Genomic DNA, 25,025 nt, shown 5'->3' on the forward strand with positions numbered 1-25,025 from the left:
CGTCATCAGCTAAAGGTCACTCAGGTACACAAGAAACTGTGTCCTAGTGTAAGTTTACCGTCATAAAGAGGATGTAATACTGAAATTTGAGTTATACTGTATAATATTGTGTATTATCACTGTAGAGTGGATGTTAGAATGAATGGTCATATACATATGCAAATGCCAAGGACATGCAATATCATATGTCCATGAAATGCTTTTTTTTTTGTTTGTTTGTTTGTTTTGCTGGATGCATATACAGGTCAAAAGCTTATCTATACTATGGTAAGATTTCTGTGCTAGAAACAAATTCTGACAAAACGTGTCACTGTTTAAATATACTCAGGGGTGGCCAGGTGATGTCTTTATTAGGCTGGAAATCCAGGGTGGGGCAAAGCACTCATCCGCATCCATAGCAAATGACAAAATGTGTCTCCACCTGTCTCTGTTTAGTGTGTAGAATGCCTACAGGACCTAAACATTCTACACACTCAATGAAGGGCTAAGCAACATTCATTTACCAAGCTACAAAATGTCACAGGTTATATTACGAATTCAGTATCATTTGCCTAGATAAAGGTGGATAATAACTAACTGATGAAATCCAGTGTAATTATAAAGCATAGTCAGTGAAGCCAGGATGTAGTTTGCACCTGTGTTAGCTTACTTACTTGTTCCACATTTTGGACAATAATACCAACTTCAGGGCTAAATTCTTGGCTATTAGCTTTATAAAGTGGTGTTTCACAGGACTTCAGCAATTAATTCCTTTTATTTGCCCTCTCTTTTTAATGAACTGATAACATTCTTTAAAAAAGTTGAAGAAAACTGGATGGACAGAGAATTTATTCTCTTCACATCAAATTCAGTACTGTATGAATATGATGAATATGGTCTGTCTGTATGAATATGGTGAGTCTGAACCATCAGTCAAAAGTAGTCATATGAAGCACATCTATTTAACAAATATAAGTACTTGTTATTGTCTTACTTATGTAATATAATCACTAATGAATAAGCATTTAAAGGTAGACTATATTGCCAAACATTTTGGAAAACCCCTCCAAATCATTTTATTCAAGTGTTGTTTTTCAGGGGTTGGGCTTGGCCCCTCCCTGGGGCATCTGCCTTTACATCCACATGAATGTAATATGGAGTTGGCCCACCCTTTGCAGCTATAACAGCTTCAACTCTTATAGAAAGGCTTTCCACAAGGTTTAAGTCCATTTTTGACCATTCCACCAGAAGCACATTTATGAGGTCAGGCACTGATGTTAGATGAGAAGGCCTGCCTCGCAGTCTCCACTCATCCCAAAGGTGTTCTATCAGGTTGAAGTCAGGACTCTGTTCAGGCCAGTCAAGTTCATCCACACCAAACTCCCTCATCCATGTCTTTATGGACCTTGCTTTGTGCACTGGTGTACAGTCATGTTGGAACAGGAAGGGGTCATCACCACAAAATTGGGAGCATGAAATTTTCCAAAATGTCTTGGTTTGCTGAAGCATTAAGAGTTCCTTTCACTGGATCTATGGGACCAAGCCTAACCCCTGAAAAACAACATCTGAATTCAATGATTTGGAGGGGTGTCCCAAAACTTTTGGCAATAAAGTGAAACGTTTTAAAACGTTTTTTGTTTAATATCACAGTCATGTCAGACCTAAGAGCAATGTAAAGAAGGTTTTGCATTTCATTGTAATATTTTCTGCATGTCACTAATTAAAAGGAATAGAAGATGAAGACTCCTGCTTAGATAGGAGATTTAGATAGGAGATTTAGCTGAACCATTTCCTGGTAACCTACCCATTTCTAGCATTAGGGATGCAACCACAAGGATCAGAGGTTTAGTGTTCAAATAAAACACCATTTTACAAAATACACTATATTGCCAAAAGTATTCGCTCACCCATCCAAATAATCAGAATCAGGTGTTCCAATCACTTCCATGGCCACAGGTGTATAAAATCAAGCACCTAGGCATGCAGACTGTTTTTACAAACATTTGTGAAAGAATGGGTCGCTCTCAGGAGCTCAGTGAATTCCAGCGTGGAACTGTGATAGGATGCCACCTGTGCAACAAATCCAGTCGTGAAATTTCCTCTCTCCTAAATATTCCACAGTCAACTGTCAGCTGTATTATAAGAATGTGGAAGTGTTTGGAAACGACAGCAACTCAGCCACGAAGTGGTAGGCCACGTAAACTGATGGAGCGGGGTCAGCGGATGCTGAGGCGCATAGTGCGAAGAGGTCGCCGACTTTCTGCAGAGTCAATCGCTACAGACCTCCAAACTTCATGTGGCCTTCAGATTAGCTCAAGAACAGTGCGCAGAGAGCTTCATGAAATGGGTTTCCATGGCCGAGCAGCTGCATCCAAGCCATACATCACCAAGTGCAATGCAAAGCGTCGGATGCAGTGGTGTAAAGCACGCCGCCACTGGACTCTAGAGCAGTGGAGACGCGTTCTCTGGAGTGACGAATCGCGCTTCTCCATCTGGCAATCTGATGGACGAGTCTGGGTTTGGCGGTTGCCAGGAGAACGGTACTTGTCTGACTGCATTGTGCCAAGTGTAAAGTTTGGTGGAGGGGGGATTATGGTGTGGGGTTGTTTTTCAGGAGCTGGGCTTGGCCCCTTAGTTCCAGTGAAAGGAACTCTGAATGCTTCAGCATACCAAGACATTTTGGACAACTCCATGCTCCCAACTTTGTGGGAACAGTTTGGAGCTGGCCCCTTCCTCTTCCAACATGACTGTGCACCAGTGCACAAAGCAAGGTCCATAAAGACATGGATGACAGAGTCTGGTGTGGATGAACTTGACTGGCCTGCACAGAGTCCTGACCTCAACCCGATAAAACACCTTTGGGATGAATTAGAGCGGAGACTAAGAGCCAGGCCTTCTCGTCCAACATCAGTGTGTGACCTCACAAATGCGCTTCTGGAAGAATGGTCAAAAATTCCCATAAACACACTCCTAAACCTTGTGGACAGCCTTCCCAGAAGAGTTGAAGCTGTTATAGCTGCAAAGGGTGGACCGACGTCATATTGAACCCTATGGATTAGGAATGGGATGTCACTTAAGTTCATATGCGAGTCAAGGCAGGTGAGCGAATACTTTTGGCAATATAGTGTATTTAAATCTACTGCTCAGTCAGACAGTTCATCATTTCTATTCACAAACATTTCCTCACAAATGGCAGACATTAAGAAATTTCCAGTTATTAAAACCTGAACAACAGTAATTAAAGTATTTATATGTCTAATATGTATAAAATTCTACAGGTCAGACCCCCTGCTGAAGATGTGCATGTCTATCAAAAAGGCAGCACTGTCAGTCTTTTTAATTGCATTTCACAGGACTTCTGACTACAGAAAAGAAATAAGATTAGTGATTTGTGTAGCTGTTTATAGGTTTTGTTGCAGAATACAGCTCTGAAACATGATTAGAAGACATTATTTTGCATATTGCATTGATCACCTCATTTAAGAGTTTAATTGATTACTGTATGTTATGGCTAACCGGGACCAATGTTTGAGCATTGTCCTATTTGATCTGCAACATTGGGATCAGGGATTTGAAACAATTCCAACAATCTCTAAAACCATTTGAAACACAAGGCAAATTTATTGAGAAAGATATTACAATTTACTGTGTTACAAAAGTAATCTTAAAATGAGGACACAAAGGGACTGTTATGTTATAAAACATTGGGTCTGTCAGAAGTATACAGGCTTATACATGAACATTTACCTAAATATTTAAATCTCATAAAACATACAGGATTTTTACAGTTATACAGCAGCATCTGAAAATAATTCCAAAAATTGCATGCTCTTATTTGACTTCCATCGTCTGACGGAACAAGGCATCTGTTGGTAAATGATTATCGTACAGATAATATAGGTGATCTATATTATCATACAGATAGGTGCAATAAAGAAAAGATGAATATTTTACAATGACTATACAATACAACATTTGCGGTAGGTTAAGAAAATAAAGTGAACATGTTTCTCCTGTCTATATCGTACTACAAACTGGACACTGGTTTTGCCGAGTTCTCTTTGACATGATAAATTGAAATAAACTAATTTCATTTTGAAAATCTTAGACTTAGTTCAGTCTGAGATTAATCTTGCAATAAAGAAAACTGATGAAACACCAGAGTGCTCCATAACTCTTACATAATGATGATTATTTGGTCAAAGCATTACAGTTGTCCTCCAAAATATATTTTACATCTATGTATCTAACACAAAAAAAAGAATCATTTCACCAAGGCCATATAAGGCATCATTCATAATTTCATTTTAAAGCATCACCATGATTTATGATTTTATTTTAATTTTACAGAGGTTTAATTAGAGAATTCTAACTAAAGTGAAAAGGCTATTATTATTACTCTCACTGTAAAGTAGTATTACTACAAAGAAACAAAGCATAAAGGGATTGCATTTGTGCCCACTTTCAGTTCAAATCCAATCTTTATCAAATCTGATTTCAGCAGACTATTTTGATGGTCCCTATCTGCTTTAAATGTGGTTTTAAATGTAATGTAAACATGGATATTAACTGCTGAATGTCATGGCACTCATTTATTTAGTTGACGAACCTTTCCAATACTTTTGGTGTCTTTATGACTCCATTTTTAACGAAAAAAAAAAATAGATGGCTAATTTTAAAGAATCCTTTAACTTTTCCCCCATAAATAATGTTCCTATCTCAGGCCGAGAATGTATGCCATCTTCAGTATGCCATCTTCAGTTATACATCTAGCATGCTGGTGAATGCTGGCGTGTATTCTTACTAATAGAAATGGAGAAAAAGTGTACATTTAAATAAAACATCTTCAAAAATGGGAAATTGTGGACGGCACACTTCAAAAGCCTGTTAATTGCATTTTTCAAATGGTTAAGTAGTGAGTTGCTGCTGAGCCAGATGTCTACATCAGTACATCCTTAACATCAGGTGATTTCAGAGTTTGACATCATTGACAGTGATATGCACAGCTTTATAGGAGGGGCTGCTGGTAATAAGCTGTCTGCTGGTGCTGCTGGGGTGATGGATGGGCAGGAGGTGCCACTGGATAAGAGGGTGGAGGCATACCGGGATTAGCGTTCTGATAGGCTGACATGTCCATAGCCATCTGTGGTGGATAAGTGCTAGGAGCTTGGGTCATATATGGTGCAGCCAAACCACTACAAGAAGAATACAATACAAGAATTATTGTAAATAAGCCACAAAACTTAATTATTTCTATATTATTATATCTATAGTACTGATACCCTTTAACCAAGTATGTCAAGCTTCAAAGTAAGCACTGGTTTAAGAATAATAGACCGTTGTTAGTGTGGTTCCATGATTAAAAAGGTACCTGATGTAGGGAGGCTGAGCTGGTTGACTGGGGGCTGTAGAGTTCACTGTGGGGGGCAGCGAGCAGAGGGGGGCAGCTTGGTCTGAGCCCAGACTGTAGCCTTGTGGGACACCACCAGGCATGTAGGCCCCTGAAGGTTGGCCTGGATAACCCTAAAACAATTGCAGGAGAAATAAGTGATGAAATCTCAACAACTCAGCATTCATATACATACCATGCATCATATGGACAAAAGTATATGGCCACCTGACCATCACACCCAAATCTGAGCTATCCCCAAATGGTTGCCACAAAGCTGGAAGCACACCATTGTCTAAAATGTATCTGTATGCTTTAGCTGTACAATTTCACTTCACTGAAACTTAGGGGCCCAAACATGTTCAAGTATGATAACGCCTCTGTTCACGAAGGTCCGTGAAGATATGATTTGCCAAGTTCGAAGCAAAAGAACTCTAGTGACCTGCCTCAACTCCAGTGTACATTCAAGATGAATTAGAAAGCTGACAACTCATTTGTTTTCATTTTAGACCACGCACAAATCTCAGCAACATGCTTTAGTTTTGATAATTTCATGCATAGGTTACATCTCGGAGATTACATGCAAGTAGTGATTTCATTTCAGAGAGAACAAAAACATTAGAAATCTTACTATCATTACCATATTTCCAGTTCATCTCTGCCAAGCCCTGAAATTCTACTATGTTAAACAACCTGCAAATATATTCATCAAATCACTAGCATGTTGTACGCTCTGTTCTGTTCAACTGGCTAATCTGCACTCAATAAAGCATAATTCATTCCTACTTTGTCCACCTAGTCAACACTTCAACTCCTGGGACTCACTGAGTCACGAATTTTTGACTTCACCTACACCTCGCTCAACTGGATGAGGAAGAACAGGTTTGCTCATATTCAAGAGATGGCAACAATGACAAAACAAAAAATGATAATTATAAAACACTAAACCTTTCTCTACAATAGATACTTATTATCAGCACTATGATATTAACAATTGTTTCACTTCCTTTACTAGATTTAAGCAATGTTCCACCATCATCATCAACCTTTAGAATGTTGCCACATTCTTCAATATGAACAATAGCCACTAGCAGCTAAATTCAACCTTTGTGTGTCTTCAGGGTATAGGGGCTTGTGGAGGTAGTAGGTTGCTAGGGCAACATGTTGCTAGGTCCCCCAGGGATCAGTGTACTCCCTGCACATAACCTCTTCAGATCCAGTCATCCATTTCTATGACTTGCTTCACCACTGGTATACACCCAGCTCTACCTATCCTTTAGTGGCAGATGATACTATAATCACAACATGTTTCAGCCTGTCTCAACATCATCAGAGGACACGTGAAAAACAAGTTTAACTTAAAGACAGAATGCCTCGTCGTCCCAGTTAGTCCTGGAATCCATTACAATATGTTACAATCAAACTGGCCCCTCATAAATAAATATCACCTACAAAGGAACCTTGGGGTATTGACTGATGACCAGCTGGCCTTCACATTCCAAACTGACCTTAGAAGAGATTCACTAGATCTGGACTACTGCTACTACTGCTGCTATGTTCAGTCCTCTTCAAAGTCACTAAATACAACACCGGATTTTGCCTACCGGACAAGGACAACAACAACTGATAATGGAGAAACTGTGAGAGATTTTTTATGGCAGTGACATAAGTCTTCAAAGACTTTAAGATCATCAGCAGTAAGAATCTGAAAACTGGATCTGACTTTGCAAAGTATTACAGAAATGAGCCACAAAGTTGACTCTACGAAAATGAAGAAAAAGCCAAACTGTGGAGGAAGAAAAGATCTACTCATGATCCAAAACATACAAGATCATTGTAAACAGCATGGGCTTGCATGGCAGCTTCCGGAACAGACTCACATATCTCACAGACGTAACTCGTGATGGTAACAGCAGAATAAATTCTAAAGTCTACGGAAGCATTCTGTCTGTGTAATTACATAGAAGCACATCCAATTTAATTGGAAAGAAATTCATCATACAGCAAGACAGTGACCCAAAGCACACTGCTAACACAACAACATGACATCAAAAGGGGTGAAAGTGGAGGGTTTTAAACTGGCAAAGTCAATCACCAGACCTTAAGCCATGTGAGCAGGAGACTGAGAAAGCCACCAAAACAAACCAACACTTTAAGAAGCTGCAGTACAAGCCTGGAAAAGCATCACAATAGAATAATGTTTGGTGAGGTCACCCACTCGATGCAGTTATTTCAAGCATTTTGTTAATCTAAAAACTGGGTGGTCTGTTACTATGAGATGTTATCTCATCTAGATGTAAACATCAGGAAATGAATGCTGACATTCTGATCCATCGTCTGATATTCATTTTGATCCCAAATTCACAAAACTCTACAGTGTATGGCAAATTTAAAAAAAAAAAAAAAAAAAGTCCTTGCCATACCAATACTTTTTTCATAGAGGACTGTAAAAAACTTTCTGCTCTTGCCTCTGCTCTTCTGCTCTTGATAGCTGCTGGCATTCATCCTTCACACTCATCCCCAGGTTAGACATTCAACCATGCCTGTTTACTATAACATGCACATATACATTCTCTGGTGCCAAATTCACTACATGGCTCACTCCCAATGATGGAATAAGCCAGCTCCATTTATTTGTCTTGCAGAATATCTTGTAACCTATTAATGCCTCAATGCATACATATGTTACACAAAGACACATATTGTGAATGTGAATTCTTTCTTTTTCATCATATTTTAGATCATTGTATTGCACTTATGGCATCTTGTAGCTCTTGGCACTGCACTGGAATGTGTTGTCTTACCTCACACTATTCCTAAAAAACAGCTGATCCTAAGAAATCTATTTGTATGCTTGCTCATTATTCTGCTCACCTGCATGTCGCTTTGAACAAAGCATCTGCCAAATGAATAGACGTAATGCATGTGTCCTACTTTCCTTTTACATTGTGAGTAAAATGTCTGTGTGTGTTAGGTTTATGAGTGTACGAAATATTGTGTGCGTGTGTATGTGTGTTACCTGCATAGCTACAGCAGGAGGAGCAGCTGGATACGTCCCCTGAGAAGCCGGAATCTTTGCGTATGCCGAGTACAGAGGAGCTTCATTCATTAACTGATTATAGAGCTCCAGAGCTTCTAGCACCTTCACATTCAGCTCAGACAACTCTGAGTGCTTCCTACCAGGCACAGAAATAAAATGTTAGTTAATATTAGAACCTCTGATTCTGTGACCATATGGCTTATTTCATTTCCACAAACCTATCAATCTCCTGTAATTTTTCATCGATCAGTGGATTCATCTGTGCACATTCAGCTACAATGGGGGAAAAAATGAGAATCGGTTAAATAGCAAAAGGAATAAAACAGTCAAGCTCATATTATTTCAACATGGCAACATACACTATATTGCCAAAAGTTTTGGGACACCCCTTCAAATCATTGAATTCAGGTGTTGTTTTTCAGGGGTTGGACTTGGCCTCTTAGTTCCAGTGAAAGGAACTCTTAATGCTTCAGCATACCAAGACATTTTGGACAATTTCATGCTCCCAACTTTGTGGGATCAGTTTGGGGATGACCCCTTCCTGTTCCAACATGACTGCATAACAGTGCACAAAGCAAGGTCCATAAAGACATAGATGAGTGAGTTTGGTGTGGAGGAACTTGACTGGCCTGCAACCCAATAGAACATCTTTGGGATGAATTAGAGCAGAGACTGTGAGCCAGGCCTTCTCATCCAAGATCAGTGCCTGACCTCACAAATGCACTTCTAGAGGAATGGTCAAAAATTCCCATTAACACACTCCTAATCCTTGTGAAAAGCCTTTCCAGAAGAGCTGAAGCTGTTATAGCCGCAAAGGGCAGGCCATATTACACTCATGTGCATGCAGATGTCCCAAAACATTTGGCAATATTGTGTATAAGCTTTTTGTCTACCTTCCAACGTAATCAGCTCAGAACTGTCAGGTTTAGAGTCAGCCGGGTCTGTGTTCTGGAGTAAATACAAAGTTCTGTCCATCTTTTCCTATGGAAAACATTTACAGCAAAATATTTAATCAGTATTTATGTTTTGAATGACTCAGTCATATGTATTGCTCCCAGGCAAACAATGATATGAATGTTTGGTAAAGGCTAGGTTTTTAAGTTACCTCATCAATATTCACTGGTTCTGGCTCTGCTTTAACTTCTACCGTGGGCTCCTCAGGAACTGGTGTGTTTTCTACATAAGTGACTAAAAAAATCATGGAGATTTACAGTAGCTTTCTAAAACACGATGGTATTCACCATTACACAGAACAAGTGCAAGTGTTTTACCTGGTTCGGGATCTGCGTTTAGGTTGGTTGTGACAAAGTTAGATGGAAACAATCCTACTCCTCTATGATTCTCTCCTTTCCACCAGTTTGGATCACTGTTGAACAGGAAAGTTTTACAACAACAATAATAATAATAATAAAAATAATAATAATAATAATAATAAGGATAAACGTAATAGTACAAATGAATTTTAGCTGAAATAATGCATCCTAAGCTTGACATCAAAAAAGACAGGAGGGTTAATTTTAGATATATTTCTTTCTGCTAACTTGTGCATTGTGTTTTCTGTCTTGTCTTATGTGTTAAACTTTTACAGGTTTTTGTGGATATATACCTGTCATCCAGAACAAGGACAACCTCCCCAGCCTTAAAGGTGAGTTCGTTGTCCTCAGCGGCTTCAAAGTCATAGAGAGCACGCACTTTACGACTTTCTTTACCGCCATTAGTATTGAAAGGAGGGTCAGGTGTCAGAAAAAGTGGTCGAGTTTCGGCTTGCTGCTTTTGTTCTTGCAAAGATAGCTCAATGGCTGCATAGAACCAAACATACGGACCTTCATTGTCTCATTTTTTGCTTTTTTATCATAATAGCACTAATAATAATAATTTATTTTTTTAATAATTTATTGCAATAATTTATTGCAAAACAATAAATTGGTAAAAAAGCAGCAGGGAGGTTACCTTTGGCAAGGTCATCATCGTCAGGTGCTCGGTTGGTGGCAGTGGTGCTGCTGGACTTGCTAGTCTGCAGTCAACAAAGATCAATAAAGTAAAATGTCACCTATCAGATCAAAAGGTCTGTGCTATTGTAGTGCACAATACTCTATGACAAATACCAAAATCCTACCGCTCTCACCTTGTTAGTGGTAAGCTACACCGTTATGTTTGAATGAATATTCTGGACTTTAAAGGGGAAATACATACTGTGCTTTTTGGACACAGAGAAACAGTAGACGCCTAGTAATGGTCTGAAAACCACCATGTTTCAAAACAAAACGAAAGAGGAAAAAAGTCTTGTGGCCTAACAATTACAAGCATGTGGAAGGAAATTCCACTGTAATCTCTCAGCTATCCCTCACTCACATGCGTCATCATCACTGCTCAACAACAACAACAACAACAACAACAACAACAACCTCTGTTTCGGCTCTGTAACAGCAGAAAGGCTGTTACAGGAGAGAAACACTTACAACTAAAACTAGCAACCTAAACCATGTCCGTACTGCAACCTGCAAAAAGCAAGCTGACCCACATGACAGATATGGCAGTGGAAGGACTGATGCTGTCCTTCCATCACGGTTAGTGTGAGGAGATGAATAATTAATCACTTCTGCAAAGCTGACCTGAATGAAAGTGTTTCTATATTTAGGCCAAATCAGAGAGGATGTTATGTGACTCAAGGGCAATATTAATGGATTGGGGAAATGTAGAGATTTAATTTATATATCTATGCATGTTCAAATCAGTGGGGTTTAATTTTATTCCAATTTACATGTTAACCAACTTTTTTTTTTTTTTTTTTAAAGAATACTTTCATACACTTATATAAACCTAATCTCAGTATTAGGCTTCATTAAAAACTGGGATAAGCACCTTGGAGGATGTGGATGGGAACGTCACTCCTTCTTCCTTCAGAGATTTGATGGTGGCACTGATGAGGCTGAGTTGTGGATCTTTCTGGAACTCTTCCGCCCAATCCACCATCAGGCCTTTGAGCTTCTCGCTCACTTTAGGGTGCAACTGAGAGAGGACAAAGGCAGAAAGGTCTCATTTTACCACACAGTGAAATAAGAATTTTTCACATTACAGTTTTTTATTAGTAACAATAAAACGCGGAGAGGGAAACAAAGTCTTACTTTATTCAGAATGCTTCGTACTTCGCTGGCAAACTCTCTGGAACAGATTTCTAGATGGAAGATTTTTCCACTGTTTGCAACACAAGCACCAAGCAACTAAAGTGGGAAGAAATATAAAGGTGGTAATTGAGAAAAGATAAAATAATGGGCAAGTTACACAATTTACGGGTATCTATAAAATGTTAATTAAAAAAAAAAAAAAAAAAAAGGATTACAAAGGGTTGCTGTATGAACAGGAAGGTTTATTTCTGTACCAAGTCCATTTTAAATATTCTAAAAATATCTACATAATGTAATTATTTGAATATATTATTGGATGGCAAAACCTATGGCAATAAGATTCAGCTAATTTCATTTGAGGAAGCAGTAGTGGAAGGCTAAAAATAAAGCAAGAAAAATTACATCTTCGCAGGCTGAGACAGCACAGTGACTCAGATTGAGTGGTCAGACATTGATCACTGCCACTTCCGGTGCTCTGGGGCAGAGCTATAAACCCTTTGTATAAGATATGCTTTGAGTCCAAAAAAACACGAAACACTAGAGCACCGATGGATCTATAGAGCGTGAAAACGTTCTGTAATTCAAAATAGATCAATATTGAACTCACTGTTAGTGCTTGCATAGCCACATGAGGAACCTTGTGGTTGACTCGCTTCATGATTGACTTGAGACAATCCTTTGCACTAGAAAGAACAAATAAATTAAGCATGTGACTTACAAGATGGTAAGCATTACGGTCACTAAAATGACAATCCCAAAACTTGGACTATTATGAAGTCTGACACTAAAGAATGAAATCTCAACAAAAGTTCATTTGAAGTAACCATCCATCCATCCTACACAGGTTTGCAGGGAACATGAAGTCTATCCCAGGGCGAGAGACTGGGCACAAGGTGGGGGTGCCAAGCTATCACAGGGCACAATTACACATATACACTCAAAATTCACACTATGGACAATCTGGAGATGCCAATCAGCCTACAACACGTCTTTAGACTGGTGGAAGAAACCGGAGCACACAGGTTTACAGGTTCACTCACCCGTTTGGTGTTGTCCCAACTCGATCACAAATATCCATAATGAGGCTCCAGTCCTCTGTTGTGTTGTTTTCATTAGTTACTTTTTCTGGAAACACAAAAATAACCAGTCTTGAACAGTAACACAATCCAATAACACAAAACAAATGATCAAAATTCAGCAGAACATCTGAATACTTTACACATTTTTACACATAATAATAATAATAATAATAATAATAATAATTCTACTACAGATTTAATAGTCCAGATAAATAAACATTTGGTGTAATTAATTAGGTACAAAAATACGAATGATTTTTTATTGTCATCGTTTAAACACGTATTGTTAAATGTGTGTAGTAATAAAAAAAACAAAAAACAAAAAAAAAACATTTCAACAGTATGACAGAACCGTTAGCATAAAACAATTTATCAAAACATTCACCTGAGCAGAAAAAACTAATGAATTATATATTTATAATTTATTGAACTGTACTATGTACAAACACTGTATTATTCTGTTGTTTAAACCTTGCCTAATAGAAACCACCATTTCCTGAACTCATCCGCTCATGGCAGCTGATTAATACATGATTTGACATGTATCAACGATCTGTGTCTCAATCAGGAAAAACCCGTCACAGGGTCAAATTTGATATTTTCATATTTTGTTCTACAGGTGTTCCCCAAATGGAAAGGTGTTTCCCTTCTGCTTGCATCTCAACCAGAAGTATTCAAACATTTTACGTAGTTCCCCTGGACTAAAAGCAAAACAATCACATTTAATTTAATTTCCACCGCATGATACCTCATCTACACAAATTTATTGAACAAGAATAATTTAGAGAATTAAATGTTTACAATGAAAAATAAGTTTATCTGCATCATGAGTTTTTTATCTCATCGCCTGACGTAAAAGACACTCATGGGACTCAGACACGAATCTCACTGAAATAAACACAGTTCTGTTCTTCTGTCTATATGTCATGTTATTAATGCCCTCGATTGCATCATTTAGTCATCCGAGAACTTTGTCCTCTGTTATCTGTACATAGTGTGTAACTATTCTTCTCTGTTTGGGTGCAGGAACATCAGACAATTTGACAACTAGTATCTGATCACAAACAGTACCGATTAGGCCCATGTCCATTTCACTACAGCATGTTATTCTCCAACGACATGCATAAACCATAAGAAAAACACACTTAGCTACAAAGGCGTTAGAAAGGGGTTTAGACTGACTGCTTAATAATGTACAGATATTAAAGATGACCTCTTCCTGTTCCAACATGACTACACACCAGTGCACAAAGCAAGGTCCATAAAGATAATCGAGTTTGGTGTGGAGGAACTTGACTGGCCTGAACAGAGTCCTGACCTCAACCTGACAGAACACCATTGGGATGAATTAGAGCGGAGACTGCGAGCCAGGCCAAAACTGAGATGTCTGCCTTTACATACACATGAATTTAATATGGACTTGCCCCGCCCTTTGCAACGATAACAGCTTCAACTCTTCTGGGAAGGCTTTCCACAAGGTTGAGGAGTGTGTTTATGGGAATTATTGACCATTCCACTAAAAGCACATTTGTGAGGTCAGGCACTGATGTTGGACGAGAAGGTCTGCCTCACAGTCTCCGCTCTAATTCATCCCAAAGGTGTTGTATCAGGTTGAGGTCAGTGTATAATAAACCTCTGTTCCACTGAAAAAGACAGGCCTGTTAAACTTGCTCATAGTGACTTTATTAAAGTTAGTAAAGTATTCATATTCAAGTTTATAAATAACTATTTCTTATCTCAAGTGTATATTTTGAGATAAAAGGAGCACTCCTGATGGGGCACTTTGAGCAGTCGAGCTAAAATTTTACAACATAAACAGAGAAGTAGTTTCCTGGCTTTTTTTTTTTTGCCAAGTGAAGAAGCATTAGGTAGGATATGCTACTAGTGTTGAACCGACAAAACATACTGGCCTACATTTTTGTAGTACATTTTAAAAAATATTTACGTCGTCTGGTACTACTGCTAATTATCTTCATCATCATCATCATCATGACACAGTAGTAATAATAATGGGGCTCTGTGTACGACACGGTGCTACAGTTGGTATGCGGATATGACATACGCCTGTCATGACAAAACACAAGCAGCCATTTAATGGGGAATAACCTAGTTTAACATAACAGCTCTTAAACACGTTATTACACGCTTTTCTATTCGTCTTCCTTTTGCCGAGAAACTAACCAAGTAACCCTCGGTAACGTGCTAACCCAGTTAGCAAGCTAAGTCAACACTGTGTCACCTCGATATAAGCTAACACAGAAGGCAGTCCGACTCACCGACATCCTGATCGAAAGGATTTTGCCCAAATAACGGCATCTTGATTCCGTTTCCTTTCTGAAACCTTATTAAAAAATGTATTTCGAGCTCTATCGATAACAAACAGTATTTCTCTCATCCATCAAATTCACTGCAACATTTACTCTTCCGTAAACTTAACGAGCTGCCCTCATACTGCCTGTACATAAATTACTCTCTCGCTGTTGACATATTCTAGGATTTTTTTTTTTAACAAGATGTACCCTGGATAATTTTATATCTTATTATTACACATGTAACATTTTCTTATGTCTGTTTTTTTTTTTTTTTTAGGTATTCCTGGTATTTTAATCAGGCGTAAATGGATAAATTTAACGTCCGTTATATGTGTTTTTCTGTACATACTACCACCTAGCGTATGATATGGCTTACAGCTTGATTGTATATTAAATCATATATATATATTTACAAACTTTATACATTTTTTATATGTATACGGACGATTTGCTGAATTATCTTTGCATTAAATTACAATGGTAATTTTATTCTCTATGTCTGCCATGTGTTTTATTGCGCTCTTCGTGCACAGGGTGCAGATTTAATGTGTCCTGTAGATGGCGCTCCTCCCAAATCCCTAAACTTGCTTAAGGACCCTAATTTAGAGGGACGCGAGCAGTGAGCAGTTAGCCATCTGACAGCTCAGCCATGTCTGCACCTGTCATGGGGAGCACCAAAAAACCCTTTAATGATGGGGACCACCACAACCACAAGAAGAAGAAGGGAGCTGGCGCGCTGGCCACCGCCTACCTGGTCATCTACAACGTGATCATGACCGCTGGGTATGAACACATCTCAGCTAGCAGGCTGAAATCCACTTCCTGATCTCTACAGCACAATGAATGCACAGACAGCGTGCTCCGTTTTACACGACGTCTTTAAGTTGTTATTAATGATCTGTAATAAGCACAGTGAGCAGAATTCGTCATCCAGCATCATGCATAGTTAGTATCAGGAAGAGGAGGTTATTCATTGTGTTCAGTGCTGGCTAGTAGTGGATCAGGTCTTTGCACTTATGCATGGCTTAAATTGTTGTCCAGGCAGAATTTTCTATCAGTTTCTATCTTCTCACATCTCAGTATGCAGCTTTATGGAAGCAGGGTTCCCCCCCACCCCCCTTACATGAGAGTGTACTGAACTTTAACATTAATGTTGCTTTATGATTGATTGCTTGGAACAAATGTGGCTGTAAAACATTGGCAGTTTTACAGAATGTGTGTTGTCGCAGTCAAACTGGACTGATCAGGTTTGCGCAACACCCCGGCTTTAGAAATGAGCCCAGAGTGCAACCACCACTTCCTGTCTAAACACAGGTATAAATAGGCTAGGAGGTCTAAACCTAAATTTCTTTCAAAGACAAAAAAAGAAAGAAAAATATCAGTGCAAGGTTTAAATGTTGGCATCGGCATGATTTGCTGTTGAGAAACAAAATACACAGTGTGAAGAAGTGACTCTGGGGCTGGTTTCTTTCTTTCCCAGTGCAAATCAACTACACTTTCTACTGCAAATGTTTTTATATAATAATTCAATGGTTATTTATTTATTTATTTATTTATTAGGTTTTGCGAGTGCTGTTTTTTATTGCGTGTGTGTGAATGGTTTTCTTTTTTATTACTAAAAATTTGGTGCTATACACAGGCTGTAGATTCATGCAGTGTATCACTGACTGTCATATGAGGTGTTTTACAAACAGAAAGATTTTCTGTGAGGATATTTTTGCAGCCCCTTTCCCTTACACATCTGCAACATGTTATTAGCAGCGATCCATGTGAAATCAGGCATAACATTCGGAGCACTGACAGGTGAAGTGACATGGCATCTGTTAGTGGGTGGGATATATTAGGCAGCAAGTGAATGTTTTGTCCTCATAGTTGATGTGGTAGAAGCAGGAAAAATGGGCAAGTGTAAGGATTTGAGTGAATTTGACGACATGACAAATTGTGATGGCTAGACGACTGGATCAGAGCATCTCCAAAACTGCAGCTCTTGTGGGGTGTTCCCGGTCTGCAGTGGTCGGTATCTGTCAAATGTATCCTTCAAGACCTGTAAGTCCTTTAAGTCCTGTACGTATCCTTTAAGTCCTGTAAGTTGCGAGGGGCTGACAACTTACAGGAGTTAAAGGATCTGCTGCTAACATCTTGGTGCCAGATACCACAGCACACCTTCAGGGATCTAGTGGAGTCCATGCCTCAACAGTTCAGGGCTGTTTTGGCAGCAAAAGTGGGAGCAACACAATATTAGGCAGGTGTTCATAATATTATGCCTGATCGTTGTATACTTGTGGTTGTGATGAAGATCGATTATTTATTCTGTCATCCTTTCTCACCCCAAAATGCTTTTGGAAGAGGGGCTAAAATTAAAATAAATAAAAGTAGACTCAATATACAGAGTACACAAATATACAGATGACACACTGTAGCTTCAGTGTCTTTAGCTGAAACGAAATGGTTATAACTTTTCTCTTTACAGCACTGCATGAAGTCAGTAGAACACTGAAGACTCGAAAGACCAATCATTTCATTGTAAACCTATTGATGAGTATTAGATTTTATAGATCTAATATCTAATACCGTCATCTAATATCACCACCAGCCACCACTGGCTTTGACACAGGAGTAATTGACAATTCAGTTAGTGAACTTGAATGAGATTAGCGATGCCTGTCTTTTTGCTCCTTGTCTAATTTGTGTTCCTTGCTGTTCATATTATCCAGAAGAGCTGCTGCATCTGCTTGCCCTGTGGTATCATCTTGTCGCTCTTCAGCTGAATGTGAGAGTTTTTCTGGCTGTAAAACTGTCAGCAAAATGGTTTTCATTGTGGTGTTGTGCATCGGGGGTGCACCCTAACACTAAACCCACCCCACCCTGGCAGCTCTAAATCTGTAACAGACACCCTCCTCCTCTTCCTAAGAGGATAATATAGATCACACTGGCTCGGCTGCTTGTGTTTTGGACTGTCATGATGGCTCTTGAAGGCTCATAGAAAAACACATCTGACCAGGGCACCAGAATAATTAGTAGATCCAGCATTCTAGCCTGGGGAGGTCATGCACAGACCGGTATACTTGGTGTTTACGTGAATGTTCTGGGTAGTTATGAGCTTACAAACAGTAATTTTGAGGAGTATTTTGTTACTTGTTCCTAGTCACTGGTAGCCCTATGGCTGGATCTTGTGCTCTCTCGACCACAGCCTAGATTCGATTCCAGGGCTTTGTGAACTTTCAGTGCCAGCGAGAATAAAATAGAAGGGTTGCATCATCCGGTACAAAACCTTGGCCAAAATCAAATAGGTGTATCGGATGATCTTTTGTGGTGACCACGAACAGAGAGAAGCCAGAAGGCAACAACAACATTTCACTACCTGTTCCTCCTATTTTGACAAGTAGCGTTATTCAAAAGGAAAGTGATGCACATAAATACACATTCATATGATATGCAGATTGTCTTGGATTTGCATTTGTTGCCGTGTTGAAGGTAACTGTGTTGCTCGGTGGAGAAGCTCTTATAGTTGTCCAAGTTAGGCTATTAAGTGCAAAAGAAAAAAAATGGAGAACAAAAAACAAACATTAAATTCAATAGGAATTTAATTCAGTAGGAAACTGTTTTAGAAAATAACATTGTTATACCTTTAGTCTTTTATGGAATAGTAATGTAACTTCTTTCTTTCGCTCTAGAGGACCGGTTTTGATGTTCACTGGTGTAGATAATAGGCCATAAGATAATTGTCCTAGTAGGATGTAATGAGTATGGGGTTTTCCCTGTGGAATTGCAGAAGTTTCACACAATCTATCATAGTGCTGGGCAATGAGATGACATGATCTCTATATCATCATGCATCAGGCCACAGTGCAAGGTTCTCATTGTATTGTCAGGCTCAGTACTTTTATAACACATTACTTTTATAATCATTGTTCACAATAACTAGTAGCTGATCCAATATTAAGATCTGCTTTTTATTATTATCTGGGTCATATTTTCTCCATGTTAAATAATAAATAATGGTAGAGATTAAATGAAAATGTTACAGAAGCTATGTAATATTGGGTATTGTTAAAAAGTAAAAAGAATAAATGGTTGTTGGTCTTGCTGAAGATGCAACTTGAACAGATTGTTGTACAAGCCATACACTGATAAGCCATAACATTATGAGCACTGAGAGGTGAAATGAATAAGACTGATTATCTCCTTATCATGGCACTTGTTAGTGGGTGGGATATATTAAGCAGCAAGTGAACATTTAGTCCTCAAAGTTGATTTGATAGAAGCAGGAAAAATGGGCAAGCGTAAGGATTTGAGCGAGTTTGACAAAGGGCCAAATTGTGATGGCTAAACTGCAGCTCTTGTGGGGTGTTCCCAGTCTGCAGTGGTATCGATCAAAAGTGGTCCGAGAAAGGAACAGTGGTGAACCGGCGACAGGGTCATGGGCGGCCAAGGGTCACTGATTCACGTGAAGAGTGAAGGCTGGCCCATGTAATACGATCCAACGGATTCACTACTGTTGCTCAAATTGCTGAAGCGGTTAATGCAGGTTCTGATAGAAAGGTCTCAGAATACACAGTGTATCACCGTGTGTTGCATTTTGGCAGCAATATGGGGAACAACACAATATTAGGCAGGTGGTCATAATGTTATGCCTGGTCAGTGTATTCTTTTAAACAGATTAACTAGTTTTTAATGGTCAAAAATGTCATTTTGAAATGAGTTAAAAGCCCAAATGAATTCAAAACCAAATAGTAAAACTGCTTCTAACTCAAATTCAAATCAAATGAAAATTTTATTTGTCACGTACACAATCATACAAAGTACGACATGTAGTGAAATGCTTTCTACAACTGTCTGTGTTTATAAAAAGAAAAAAGTCAGAATAACAGTCAAAAATTGAATTTAAATGTAAAATGAAATGGAATTGGCTGGACAGATCAGAAGAAAATTAAATAGTTAAATGATAAAATACAGCATATGAATAAAATACAAATATGATATAAATATGAAAATAATATTGCTGTTTATACAATTAATAAAGTGCATTGTGTGTGAAGTTTTAGTGCATTTAACCCTTATTTATTTTACAATTTACATTTGACATTAAAACCGCATTTACATTTAACAATACGTCTGCAATATAAAGTGAATATGGCCCAAGCTGTGTCATATTTATGTGGATTAGGGATTAATACAAATAATTTTAAATATAAATCTGTATTAATCTTGAACTTTTTTGTCTAATATTAATCTTGAGCTTTTGCAATATATTTCTTCTGTTCTGTAAAGCTGCAATTGAATTGAATATTTGTGAATAGGATCCCAAATGAAACAGATGTGTTTCCTTGTGTTTTCTGTAGACTTAATAATACTGACAAACTGCATACTTGATATCCTAAAACATTCTGGGTTCTCTATCTTTTGTTTCAGGTGGCTGGTCATTGCTGTGGGTCTTGTCCGGGCCTATCTTACTAGAGGCAGTTACCACGGTCTGTACTACTCGATAGAAAAGCCACTGAAATTCTTCCAGACCGGAGCTCTCCTTGAGGTCAGTGGTGAGCTGTGTGATAAAATAAGGCAAACTATAGTCATATATAGCAACAGAATCGGTCTGGGATCGAACATGTTCTCCTGCCAGTGTGATAAAATGCTTTGGCACAGGATCACATACTTAGAAAGTAGTGAGCTATTTATAGAGCAGCACTTTGTTACACTACTGAGTTCCAACACAAACGCCTTTGTGTCAGCAGTCCAGCGTGCAAATTAGGCGTGTGTGATGATGTTCATTTTCCCGGCATCAGTTCAACAGTTAGAGATCAGCCATGTGACAATGACAAGGTTTTTTTTTTTTCCTGAGAATGCAGCACATATTGTATTTCACACATTTCACATGTATTGTACACATATATCTTACACAAGTATTCTTATAATAGTTCAGAGAGAAGTATTTTGCTAGTGATGTTTTGACTTGGTTATATGAAAATGTCTTTTTCCTTCTTTTCTTTTTTTTTTTTTTTTTTAACAGATATTGCATTGTGCTGTTGGTAAGTGCTGTGATAATTATATATCTCTTTATCGATATTCAGTATAGCTTGTAAAATGAACATATCTATGCACATGCCTGTCCCCTTAGTCAGTAATCAGTCCACTATTACACACCTGTACAGCTTTTAGATTGTCTACTTTTTACACTGAGTGCATGAAAATGGCCTTCCCTGTATATTTTTCTAGGCATTGTCCCTTCCTCTGTGGTCCTGACTGGGTTTCAGGTGATGTCACGTGTGTTCCTCACATGGGCTGTTACACACAGTGTTAGAGAAGTGAGTTTCATGTATTACTCATGCATTATTGTTGCATAATTCTTGTTGTGTAGCACAGTGATGTTTACAAAGCTTGTTGGATGAACGGGTCTTTACAGGGTAGAATATTGATATGATGAAATAACACAATAGAGCAGGTGTCATCAACATGCGGTCCGGATACAGACCCAGCTGAGAAAGTCAACTGATTAACAGAGCACTGTAGCATAACTGGTCATTGTGTTGTGGGGGAAAACTGTCTATAGTTCAGAGGCTTCATTTCAGGTCTGATTAGTACATGGCTGGGTAAAACAAAAAAGTTGCTTGTTTAAAGAAAAGTGTGATTTGTCCATGCTTCCAGCTTGGTCACATTTAGTTGTAAAATATGACTGCTTTGAATCTTATTTATAGCCATTAACTAATCATTTACCTTAACAAATTTTATTCTAATTCCACCGCACTAGGACACTCTTAGAGGAGCACGGTGGCCTCACACCTTCAGGGTTGGGGGTTTGATTTCCGTCTCTGCCGTGTGTGTGGTGTTTGCATGTTCTTGCCATGCCACTGGTCCATTAAAGAGCCTTTTTAAATTAATATGATCTCTTAAAACCTGTGGGAAAATGAGTGTTGCCCTTAAAGAACATTTCAATGAATCCAAATGTTGTTGTTTTTAAATGCTTTGTACTATTGTGCCTGAACACATAATATTTAAAGCCCCACATGGTTCCTATTTCCTTAATGAGATGTTGTGTAAGCCTCCAGACATAAATATAACTAACTGATCAATTTAAGCCATGACAATCCAAACGTTATTTAAATATCTTATCCAGACTTTTTTGGGTTTAGTTATGTCCTCTACTCTCATGGTACCTGTGATTAAGGTTTAGGTTTTCTTTGCTCACCCAGAGAAAGACATCTTTGCTGAAACAGTAAAGAACTGTAAGTTTTTCTTTTCTTAAGAGAAACCTGCTTGGAAACATGACCAGTAACACTTGTGTATTTATTTGTATGTTAAAGCTATCATGTCATCGTTTTCTTGGTGTGTTCTGTTTTTTACTAAAATGATATTTAATGTGTATAGAATTATCCTTTTGAATGAAGTTGAATGATGTGCAGGTCATACATAGCTCTGTGGTGTGCTGATGTGCTTTGTTTCTGCCTGAGTTACCAGTTACCAAAATGCATCACAAGTAGTAAAAACATAACTGCATGGTTCTGGTTTAACACCTTGAACGAATCACATATAAGCAATGCCTGACACTTACTCCACTTGTCCTGTGCCTTAAGGTCCAGAGTGAAGACAGTGTGCTTCTCTTTGTGGTAGCGTGGACCATTACGGAGATCATCCGCTATTCATTCTACACTTTCAGCCTACTCAACCACCTGCCTTATCTCATTAAATGGGCAAGGTAAAGGCTTTTACCACCAACAGTGTTATTGATTATGCATTTTTCTTCTTGTGTAGTGTTCTTTATGAACTAAAACAAGGCTCCTGAGTGCAAGCTTAAATGTTTGAATTGTAGCATTGACTAACCACGGTTTTAAACATAAGAAATCTGTGGGGTATTTGTAGCATTACAATATCATTTATTACTAAAGCTTTATTCAGTGTAAGCATTGAATTCATGGAGGTTAATGTCACATCTGTCTGTAGATACACATTTTTTATTATACTCTACCCTATGGGAGTGGCTGGAGAACTTCTGACCATCTACGCTGCTCTGCCTTATGTTCAGAAGACGGGTCTCTATTCTGTCACTTTGCCCAACAAGTATAACTTCTCCTTTGATTATTATACCTTCCTCATTCTCACCATGGTCTCCTACATCCCCTGTAAGTGTCTATCCAGGATTACACACAAATAAATGTTGGTATATGCCTACTATTTTTACACAGACATTTCTATCCATGTCTCAGACCTATTGAATCATGTCGCCCTTGTCCACAGTGTTCCCTCAGCTCTACTTCCACATGCTGCGGCAGAGAAAGAAGGTCCTGGGTCACGTGGAAGAGTACAGCAAAGTGGAATAAACATGCGGCCAGCGCTCCACACAATGTGGACTGACCATATGGAGGAAAGGGGGGGGGGGGAGACAACCTTTTCAATCCAAACTTGGCTGATTTAAAATGAGAAAAAGTTGCTTGTCATTATACAAAGCCCAGCTTTTTTTCCCCGAGATAATGAAACGACCTAAAGATTATTTCTAACAAAGCTAGGTAGAGAATGAGATTTTGCGGTTTTGATTTTTACGGAGATTGGTAATGATATTAATGGTTTAATAGAGGGTAACCATTTTGCTAATACAGTTCTAATATAGTTGGCCTGACCTTAGTGAAGGAGGAATGGAATAGATCTTTTTCAGCTTTCACCTTTTGAAGTAATGACCGAATTGGAGGCGTTTAAATAAATGGTATTGAACAAAATAGAGTAATAACTCTAGCCTGTACTGTGCCCTGTGTAGTTGGAAGTATCGGTAGACGTTTTGTTTACAGACAGTCAGGAACCTGAACAGATGACTAAATTCTGGATGTCTTCATGTGCTGTCTACATGTTTCTTTGTCCATAGTGTCACATTCCTTTTTTTTGTGTTCTGTGACTACTAATTTGCTGTTCTTCATGGTTTTGCACAGGAGTTACACTGGGTACTGTCTGGTTGTTCATAACAGTTTTCCCATTTTTTTTTCAGTGTTAGTTGTTTTCCAAGGGTCGTGTAAATGACTACAACAAGAACGGTGTTGTTTTGCTTAATATTGTTATGTGGGTAATGTATAGCTGAAGTGATTGTACAGGGTTGTGTTCTGTGTGATCTGTGTATATCCTTTCATAACTTCTAAAAAGGTGACCTCAAGCAAGCAGTTAAATAGCTTTCAAGTCTTGCCAGCGGGCGACTTTCTAAAACGTTTCGATTGAAAGAAGGCATGGTTGATGCTGGACGAGCACGTGGCAGTGGGAAACTAGCACAATTGGATTAGCCCACGTCTAGTCATGCATTTACAATGAGTAAAATCTAATGAAGCGCAGAGCAAGCCAGGAGTCCGGAGTTGCTAAGCACTTTGTTGTCTGTCTGCTCTCATTACCGACAGCAGTGAAGTGCAAGCTCAAGCCTCGAAGAAGGGCTTGCTCATTAGTCTTAATGAACAACTAATGAGCAGACTGGCCTTTCCCCACCATTTGGGTCTGAACTTTACTTTCAAAGGTTATAGCCTAGAAGTGCCATCTTTGGTAGCCAGGGGAACACGCTTGTTTTTATTTTCCATTAAAAGAGGACAGTCATACCAAGTTGTCATTGGGTAGATAACAAACTCCTGGTGATTTATCACTTTGACAGTAGCCAGTTACCTCAGCTAGTGCAATTAATCAGCTTAATCGGCTAACTTAACACTAATCGATTTGAATTGTTCTGATCCAGGATACGTTATGGTGATATGGCGTTCGCTTGCTTGCTGATATGAAGGTATTAACTGTAAAGCTCCTGGAACAAATGATCTTTATCCTCTCAGCACCAGACGTTTCGGCATGAGAATCAAGAGTGCAACTTGACTTAAAAACGCATGAAAGGCTCCATGAAATTGCTCCATCACTTAAGTGGTGTAGTGTTGTCATACCACACCATTTAAGGATAATTTATTGGACGCATGACCTTTACAACCGTCAGGAAATGTTGGGCTTTTGATACAAAGGATTTGCATGGGACCACCAGACTTTGTATGATTAGTAAAAGTTATATATTTACAATAAACTCATAATCTGGGAAACCAGTTATGTCTTTCTTTCTTCTGTTTAATTTCACAGTTCAAAATGCATGTGTATTACATATTT

The 25,025-nt window shown here is 38.6% G+C and overlaps 2 protein-coding genes across 2 annotated transcripts; one reads left to right on the forward strand and one right to left on the reverse strand.

Annotated features, from left to right (window-relative positions):
* Positions 1-3,598: 3,598 nt before the first annotated feature.
* On the reverse strand, positions 3,599-15,069 carry stam2 (signal transducing adaptor molecule (SH3 domain and ITAM motif) 2). The gene is made up of 14 exons (XM_058392708.1): positions 14,889-15,069; positions 12,574-12,658; positions 12,141-12,216; positions 11,534-11,629; positions 11,271-11,417; positions 10,359-10,422; positions 10,015-10,207; positions 9,680-9,774; positions 9,514-9,596; positions 9,302-9,389; positions 8,627-8,681; positions 8,388-8,544; positions 5,351-5,502; positions 3,599-5,174 (listed from the first exon to the last, which is right to left on the reverse strand). Exons 1-14 carry the CDS (start codon positions 14,926-14,928, stop codon positions 4,988-4,990), a joined length of 1,518 nt encoding a protein of 505 aa, XP_058248691.1. The 5' UTR covers positions 14,929-15,069; the 3' UTR covers positions 3,599-4,987.
* Positions 15,070-15,504: 435 nt separating this feature from the next.
* hacd2 (3-hydroxyacyl-CoA dehydratase 2) lies at positions 15,505-24,960 on the forward strand. The gene is made up of 7 exons (XM_058392710.1): positions 15,505-15,707; positions 20,337-20,454; positions 20,932-20,950; positions 21,138-21,226; positions 22,493-22,614; positions 22,860-23,038; positions 23,154-24,960. Exons 1-7 carry the CDS (start codon positions 15,574-15,576, stop codon positions 23,234-23,236), a joined length of 744 nt encoding a protein of 247 aa, XP_058248693.1. The 5' UTR covers positions 15,505-15,573; the 3' UTR covers positions 23,237-24,960.
* The last annotated feature ends 65 nt before the right edge of the window (positions 24,961-25,025 follow it).

This window comes from Hemibagrus wyckioides, linkage group LG06 (genome assembly GCF_019097595.1).
Source record: "Hemibagrus wyckioides isolate EC202008001 linkage group LG06, SWU_Hwy_1.0, whole genome shotgun sequence".
Taxonomy (NCBI): domain Eukaryota; kingdom Metazoa; phylum Chordata; class Actinopteri; order Siluriformes; family Bagridae; genus Hemibagrus; species Hemibagrus wyckioides.